The following is an 8437-nucleotide window of genomic DNA, read 5'->3' as shown; positions in this document are numbered from 1 at the left end:
TAGAGATTCTCAGGAGGCAGGATGTAGGTTAACATCAGATTTAAGGCATCTTTCTTCCCTGTATGTGTATTTTAAAGCAGTGTTCCAGTTTGGATAATTTCCACGTTGATTCTGTTCTAGCATCTGAGGCATTTGTTTTGTCTAGTCGTATCAAGAACATGCTTGTTCTTATGTCATGGCTGTATGGTTGGGAACATGCTAGACCCAGAGCTAGTCATTGGGAACATCGAGAACATGTGGGTTGATAACATACTGCGGTCTCTATTTATTTCTTAGTAATTACAGTCACTGCATGTCAGTGTAACTTGATATGCTGTTAAAGTGGATTTTGAGGATTCATTATTCATGACCTCTTACAGTGAGTTCCTTTTTAAAAGTTTTGCAAGTTCCTTCTTACATCAGTACCTGCGTCAACATTTGCAAAATCAAAAGACGATTTCTTTCGGAGCCGCACTTGCCACACGAATACAGAGGAGGAACTCAACTCAGTCCACTACAGGAGAGTAACCGGGGTTAGTGTCTTGGCACTAAAGCTGTCCAAAAGCGTATACCTATATTTATTTATAGGCAAAACAGTGATGACGTCTACAAACATGTGGATGTCGTAAGAGGTGCGGTCAGAAGAAAATCGCTGATTGAGAATCCAGTCGTCTAAACTCACAGGTACTAACATTAATCAAAAATATATTTCAGTATATAATTCAAATGTAAATTCTTTAGTTGGGGACATACCTACAAAGTTAAATCAGAATAGTCGAATCTTGACAATATTCAACTGATAGTGGAATCTTGTTTGGGAGAAGTTCAGACTCAGACTCAGCATCACCGAAGCATCAAATCGACTTCACGGGGTGACCTTTAATGTTTGAGTTATAGGTTTTTTAAACGCTTTCAAATCGTGTGTCATAAATAAATAACTGTAGATGTTTTCCCAGCACTAAAAATGTCCAGAATTGTTGATGATAGGATTAATGAAGTTACGATAATGGACACCGAAGACCGAATAGAAAGTATTGTTGATATCTACGACAGTGCAGAGACTGTAAGAGACACCGGGGACTTCAAAACAACAGTCCCTCAACACACAGGTAACTGAGATTTAAGGAAAACTTCACCAACAATGAACATCTTCTGATTATTTACTTACCTCCAGGTCATCCAGTATTTATTCCCAAAACACAAGGACACAATACAAGTGGTTAGTCTACAGTTGGTATGTTTTCTGTTGATGTAATCTGACTTACGTCGCATCCATCATCTTCAGGAAGTGATGGTGTGAAGATCAGGAGCTCCAGAGCAGCTGTGGTGTGTTTGGTGATGCTGTGTGTTCTTCTGCTGACCGCGGTCTTTGCGCTGGGGGTGTACATCCATAAAACGGGCGCAAACTACGCAGAAGAGAGACGGCAGCTTCTAACCAGCTCAAGTCAATTTAATGAACTGTCAAAGTTTATTCAAGGTACTCTTCAGCTATACTAGAACTGGATAAATGATCACAGAAAGAATTTGTTTATTTGGAATTTAAATGGCAACTACATAAACAAACGTTACCGTTACTGCTTTTGTGTCCTAAACGTAATATTCGATAGTCAAAGAGTAGGTTAACAAGCAAAATAAGTAACAGATATGGCTGCCAGCGGTGATTACGGGGTTCAAGCGCTTTTAAGCATAAAAGAAAACGGTCAGAGTGTTGTGGTTTGCCAGCTTGCCAGCTTTCACACCTTTGGAGTGAGACATATGCTTCAAAATGGTCACCATAGTCACCACTGACTTCCATAGTAGGAAAAAAAAAATACTATGGAAGTCAATGGTGACCCAAAACCCCAAACCTGATTTGGAACTATTCCAGGGTGAGTAAATGATGACAGAATGTTCTTTTTTGTGTTTTGCATTCCTTTAACTTTAACTGTATTTGTAAGTTCATTTCAGGCCACGTGTCTACTCCGAATGAAATAGTTTACTTTTTTTTTGTGAATGATAACAAAGTGCTGATAGTTAAGATGGATCTTCACAGATGGATGGATTTATCAGTTCACTGTTTACTACGTTTCCAATGAGACGAAGAACTGGACTGAGAGCAGAAGATACTGTACAGAGAGAGGAGCAGATCTAGTGATCATAGAGAACAGACAAAAACAAGTGAGTGAAATGAACTTATATATATTCTAGGCACACATCTGTTACCAGAAATGAACTAAATCTGACAAAATATCAATTTAAGATTTGTATAGAGACACCTTCTCATGTAACAACGGTACATAATGAACAATTAACTAAAAATGCTTATTGTTTCTGTCATGTTATAGACATTTTATATGAAATTAAGTTATTAGTAATTGTGTGTTTATGAGATTTCCGTTGAAAAGTAATTTATTTTTGTTCTTCATCTTTTCAGGATTTCGTGAAGAAGATATCCAATGGAAATGACGTCTGGATTGATCTGACCGACAGTGAAGAAGAGGGAACATGGAAATGGGTTGATAACAGCACCCTGCCCTCTGACTCTGGGTGAGAAATCACTGCTTATTATGTAATAAATGATTGTGAGTCAGTATCATATCACACAGAAAGCTCTAAACATCTAATGCTGATCTGTTGATGCAGGTTCTGGAAACAAGGAGAACCTAATGGAGGTACAGATGAGAACTGCGCTTTCAGTGGTTCAGCAGGACTGTTTGATTATACATGTTCTAACCTTTTAAAATGGATCTGCGAGAGGAAAAATATAAAATGACTGTATTATATACATGTTCATTTACAGCCTATATATTCCGAACAACTTAAACACCAAAATCTAATGAGTCATTCCGTTATTCTCTTACTACCATTTGCCTTCGATGTAAATGATTTGTTTTTTGTCCATTTCTTTTGATACTTCATTTATTACACGTTCCTGTCGCGTGTGACCCTTGCTGACCACTAAACTGAATGCAGCTTATAAAGGGGAGATGATGACAATATATAAGACACTCCTGAACATAAACTATGTCACACAGAGCACAAAAAACACAACAAAAGTCCATAATTTTGACACATTGTCTATGTTCAGTAATGTTCTCTATGAATTTGTCTATTAAGTGAAAAATGCTTTGTTTTTGACACTGTTGTTTATTGTTTAATGTCGCTTTTGTAGAAAGTTGCAGAAATATTAAAATGTGTATGGAATAAAAACTTTAACGTGTGACTTTTAAGGATGAAAGAGTAAGTGTTACTTAAAAAAGTAAACGTAAACGTATAAAATTTGGTTGCCAATTTTAAATTAATAGAAGTAACTTTAAATAATGTTTGGTTTAAAAGGATAAATGAGTAAATAGTACTCCAAAAAACATAAAAATGTTAATTATTTGTATAGATGTGAAATAAGCAATTGTGGATAAAGTATAACTGACATATAATTCTACTTAAATAATTAAGGTTTCGTATCGAAAACGATGCTGATGTAATTTCCTGCAAGGACGGTTAGAAATTGCGTTACGCAAGACTGGAGCAAGTGTTTTGACAAACAGTTGACATTGCAGTTAACTTTTGGTTTTAAACTTGCTTCAGAATAAATGACTCTTTATGTCTTTATGTTAGAAAAAGAAACGTAAATCAAATGAATATATTTCACACTCTCAGGGCTCTAAGAGGCAACAAAATATTTTTTTGAGCTTTCATCAGATGTCCTTCAGCTTCATGCAATTGGCATAAATTTGCAAATATGCATTTAAAAAAAACTAAAAGTAATTATATGAATGTTGTGGATATTAGCTTGTGAATGAGACTTTTATTTTGGTCTTGTGGTGTGACGCCACAAAGGCGCGCCGCGCGTCTGCGTCTGTTTCTGATTCGCCCGAAGAAAGGTCTGCGGCGTTTAAGTTTGTAAATCAACGCCAAGTCTTTTGTCAGCGGGAGGGTTTTCAGAAGTTGCTGTAATACTTAGTTAAATTCAAATATAACGTTATTTTCGCGAGTAAAGCGCGTCCTCGTATTAATAACAGAAAAGGTGCGTTTCATTTCGTGAATAAGTTAAACGCCGATTATTCGTAAAACGTTATTAAAAAGACAACGATAAACAGTCGTGTTAAATACTTTTAATAATCTTAAGAACATTAAGTGAACTCGATCAGGCATATTATAAACTAAAATGGGCTTTTAAAATTACACAAGGAATTAATGTTGAATAAATGTTCTTCTAAACTAATCATATTTGGACAATTTAAAATATAATATTAATAAATTATTAATACAAAGGTTTAATATTGCGTACATATTTTTATAGATTTAACTATTCATTTAAAATCATTCCCTTTTCATGATACACGTTTACTGTGTCTTTAAATAGTACAATTAAGTACATAATTTATTACATAATGCTACAGTATTTTGACCACTGAACTAGGCAGCTGATTTGCTTTTATTATTTATTATTATTATTATTATTATTATTATTATTATTTTTGTTATTCTTCTCAAACAGGACAAAGTTTCCAAACACCTAGAAAAACTGCCGGGCTTAACCGACGCCCATGTGACGCAATAATAAAGATGCCGCTTATTAAAAAGGAGAGTGAAGACGTGAAGGTCGTAAGAAACGCCCAACCGTGAAGATACAGAGGAGCGCGCGAAGACGGCGTTCGTCAAAGAGGAACGCGAAAACGTGAAGATAGAAGATGCATTCAGAGTCAAACAAGAAGATGAGGAGCAAATAGGTTGGTTTTCATCCTCAGATCTGAACTCCTTCATTTAAAAGTCCAGCTCTGTAGAAATAAATGGTATTTGTGAAGAACGTTGCATGAGCCTCGTAATTAAACCTTTCGGCGTACATTTGTACATTTTCACTAGAAACTAGGAGACTGGAAAAGCAAAGCATTTGCATCGTTTTTCCTGATTTATTGTTACTTGTAATGCCTCTTTCTTTAGTGTAGTGGATGTAGGATAGGGGTGTTCAATCCTGATGGACCACTGTCTTACGGTTAGCTCTAACCCCACCAAAGCTATTGAATGTCTTTGGGGAGCTTCAAACACTTCTTGAAGATTTGTTGAGGCGACTGTTTGGATAACCTGGTGTAGAACGGATTACACATCTACCTGTTTTGATGTTGATTGCTTTGAGCCATTAAACCGGGTTAACTTTTTTGGTTTGTTGTTCCACCTCAGACCTAATGGCACCGAAAGAGGAGAGGGACGTGTTGAATGAAATTGAGGAGAACGATCAGAACGGGAATCTTCACGATTTCATCAGTGGAGAAAAATCGCTTCGTTCCTTACAGTCCGAAAAGACTGCCACGCGAAAAAGAGCCCAAAAGAAAGGTGCTGGGAATTATTTCACTTGCTTTCAGTGTGGAAAGGCTTTCAATCAGCAAGGAAAGCTTAACAGGCACATGAAAATTCACAACAGCTCTCCTCAGTCTGGAACGAAGTTCCAATCGAAATGGAAACCTTGACGCCCAAAGCCCTTTTACCTGTAAACAGTGTGGAAACACTTTCACGCACAAAGGAAGCCTTACCAAGCACATGAGAGTTCACACTGGAGAAAAGCCTTACACCTGCAAACAGTGTGGAAAGGGGTTCAGTTTTCACGGAAACCTGAAAGTCCACATGAGAGTTCACACCGGAGAGAAGCCCTTCATCTGCCAGTGGTGTGGAAAGAGTTTCAGTCAGCACGTGAACCTGGAATCTCACATGAGAATCCACACCGGAGAGAAGCCTTTCGGCTGCAAACAGTGCGGAAAGAGTTTCAGTCAAAATGGAAACCTCATTCACCATCTGAGAATCCACACCGGAGAGAGACCTTTCACCTGCAAACAGTGCGGAAAAGGTTTCAGTCAACTCGGAACCCTCAATTACCATAAGAGAGTCCACTCTAGAAAGAAACCCCTCGCCTTTCTCAATGCCCACAGGCGAGTACACGCTACGGAGAAACTTTTTACCTGCCAACTGTGTGGAAACAATTTTACTCATAAAGGAAGTCTCAACAGGCACATGAAAATCCACATTAAGGAGAAGCCTTGCGCTGCTCTCGTGTGGAAAGAGTTTCGGTCAAAAATCGATACCTTGACGCTCACATGAGAATTCACACTAAAAGAGAAGTTTCTGCTGAAAAGGTAACCTTGGGCACCTCATGGAGATGTTACGTGGTTTTACATACAAGAACATCCAAGGAGTCTTCCCGGGAAAGCCTGTCATGTACCATCACTGTAGAGTAACACTCTCGCAAATTGTCACATAATGGGGATAGAAAAGGACTCTTTTCTAATTTACAGACAAACATTTCTAAAAAGGAACGCTCGTATCTTGAGGTCGGTGTTGTTCTTGTATGTTGTATACTGTCAGACACGCTGCTATTCACGATAGAACCACTAGTTAACGAAATCTCACCTGTATCGTGTTTGGTGTCTATGAATTCTGTCAATGATCTAAATGCAAGAAAATAAACTTTCTTTAAAGTTTTATGAGACCTCTTCATCGTCACACACGGTGCTCCAGATTTTTCTCCTTGGTAAGAGACTCTGGACATCTCATATTTGTCTCCTTTAGGAAAAAAAATAAACAACATCACACACCGTGCTTCGATTACTTACCTTAGCTACAGACGCCGGACCTCTCAAGATGAAAATGCTCTCATTAATTACTGACCTCTCATGTTATTTCAAACTCGCATAGACTCGTCGCTCCTCAGAACACAAATTAAGATATTTTATGCCATGTGAAATGTTGAGGGAAAAGCGGGTTTCACTTTCAATTCACGGCTGATGAAATTATGGTGGCTATCTGATACTACTGGTTAAAGGTGTCGTCTTATTTCTCTGAAACTTGAATTCTTGAAGGGTCATCCTGAGACAGAAATGTAGTCAATGTTTTATTATTTTGCAGACACACCCACACATACACACCTGAGTTCTGAGAAAGAGAAACTTAAGTGTAGCTGTGCGGGAAACAGAAGTCATCATGGAAAGAGAAACTCTCTCTGGATGATTTATAAACACGTACCCACAATACTGCATCAGCAGCAATACAGAGGACCGAGAAAAAGGTATGAACTAGACTCCTAGAAAATAATGCTGACACTTTGTTCATATTTGAGTAACATGTAATATCATTTTGTGGGGCTCTAGTTAATGTCATGCAAAATGTAACAATTATTGTAATGTAATTATAATGTAACAAACTAAATGCATGTGAACGTCTGAAAGAAAGTGTACATTTATGAGCTATGACTGGTCACTATCAATTCTGTTCACTGTTATTGTTTAATCACCCTTCAATTTTATCGTAATAGTGATGTGACGTTTAATTAATAGAGAAAGCATGCTTAGCGTTAAATAACTAGTTCTGAATTCAAAAAATACCCATTTAACTGCGTATCATTGTTTGAAATTAATCTTGAGAAAACATAACAGAATGTATCATATACATGACAGTTGTTGTTTGGCTATCCAGATGTCCAAACAAGTCCACTATGATTAGTCAGTTTTCTTCATCGCTATCAATGTTGGAGTTTTAACGTCTCATGATACTGAAGCTTGCGGCATGAAGCAGGTCTTCTGCATCATGATAATTAATGTACAACAGTTGTAAGTAATCTTTCATCTTTAGAGTTTGATCTCGCAGCCATTGGTTAACAGTCTAGATAAGTTATATTTTCAACATTTTCTGGCTTTGCTTTAGATGGTTGATGATGATGGTTTAATGGCTCAGAGATGATCGGTGTCTCCAGTTTAGCCATTTTGTGGTTAGATTTAGCTACTCCTTGTCTCTATTGTGTCTTAATAGTGCCTAGCAGCAAATACAGGATGTTCCTTATCTAGTTTCTAAGGCAAACCAGTATGACGTTTGGTGATAGTTTTATCTACTGTCCATCGAAAGAATTTTTAGCAGTTCCTAAAAGCTATTTTAAACTGGAGAAGGAAAGAATGTAACCAGGCTGTTTTGGGTCACCTTTGAATTCCACAGTATTTTATTTACCTGCTATGAAGTCAATGGTGACCCAAACCAAACCTTATATGTACTTACATTTAGTTCACACGTTGGTGCTTTGATACAGCAAAGTAACTTTTAGGTAGTGGAATAGTTAGTAGAATGGAACTTCATTTTCTTTTGACATAATAACACTGTTCATGTCCTCTGATTTCCACAGTTCTATTCAGCAACATGGATCCCAGAACCAGAAACAACTTCCTGCAGTGTAAGTCGCTATGAAAGCTAAAGCATACCCTGAGTAAGAATCACAGCAAAGCCCATTTTTCAGAATAGATAAGGCTTATCTTATTACGCCATAGTAACCCCACTGGCCAATGGTGTTCAAGTAAGTAATGTGAGCAGTGCTTGCAAAATAAGCGTGAATGTGTGCGGGATAATTCTGAGCTACAGACAAAAAAAGTGAAAAATGCAAAATTTGGCCAATTTTTTTGTTAATCAAAGGAACAGTTCACCCAAAAATTAAAATGACAGCATATTG

At 37.4% G+C, this 8437-nt stretch overlaps 2 protein-coding genes and 1 long non-coding RNA gene across 4 annotated transcripts; all 3 read left to right on the top strand.

Moving 5' to 3' along the window:
• The first annotated feature begins 444 nt into the window (after positions 1-444).
• Positions 445-3168, top strand: LOC122343109 (CD209 antigen-like protein D). 2 transcript variants are annotated; one of them, XM_043237446.1, is made up of 6 exons: positions 445-663; positions 967-1088; positions 1265-1456; positions 2012-2136; positions 2393-2505; positions 2602-3168. In XM_043237446.1, exons 2-6 carry the CDS (start codon positions 986-988, stop codon positions 2729-2731), a joined length of 663 nt encoding a protein of 220 aa, XP_043093381.1. In that variant the 5' UTR covers positions 445-663; positions 967-985; the 3' UTR covers positions 2732-3168. The 2 variants fall into 2 exon arrangements, with proteins under 2 accessions (XP_043093381.1, XP_043093380.1); XM_043237445.1 differs by having other exon boundaries at positions 445-1088.
• Positions 3169-5457: 2289 nt separating this feature from the next.
• On the top strand, positions 5458-6048 carry LOC122342264 (gastrula zinc finger protein XlCGF8.2DB-like). Its single transcript, XM_043236063.1, has one exon. It carries the CDS (start codon positions 5494-5496, stop codon positions 6046-6048), a length of 555 nt encoding a protein of 184 aa, XP_043091998.1. The 5' UTR covers positions 5458-5493.
• Positions 6049-6614: 566 nt separating this feature from the next.
• On the top strand, positions 6615-8393 carry LOC122343174. The gene is made up of 3 exons (XR_006250694.1): positions 6615-6769; positions 6853-7012; positions 8117-8393. It is a non-coding gene; the product is annotated as an uncharacterized LOC122343174 (long non-coding RNA).
• Positions 8394-8437: the final 44 nt, after the last annotated feature.

The sequence above is a fragment of the Puntigrus tetrazona genome, chromosome 4, assembly GCF_018831695.1.
Source record: "Puntigrus tetrazona isolate hp1 chromosome 4, ASM1883169v1, whole genome shotgun sequence".
Taxonomy (NCBI): domain Eukaryota; kingdom Metazoa; phylum Chordata; class Actinopteri; order Cypriniformes; family Cyprinidae; genus Puntigrus; species Puntigrus tetrazona.
The sequence above is the reverse complement of the archived record's forward strand: the minus strand, read 5'-3'. Positions and strand labels throughout refer to the sequence as shown.

Bases quoted from the DNA above. Each gene is read 5' to 3' on its own strand.
- LOC122342264 (XM_043236063.1), top strand. From the start codon at position 5,494: ATGAGAGTTCACACTGGAGAAAAGCCTTACACCTGCAAACAGTGTGGA.
- LOC122343109 (XM_043237445.1), top strand. From the start codon at position 944: ATGTCCAGAATTGTTGATGATAGGATTAATGAAGTTACGATAATGGAC. The intron at 1,457-2,011 runs GTACTCTTCAGC...GGATCTTCACAG, and splicing joins ACTGTCAAAGTTTATTCAAG to ATGGATGGATTTATCAGTTC. The intron at 2,506-2,601 runs GTGAGAAATCAC...CTGTTGATGCAG, and splicing joins ACCCTGCCCTCTGACTCTGG to GTTCTGGAAACAAGGAGAAC.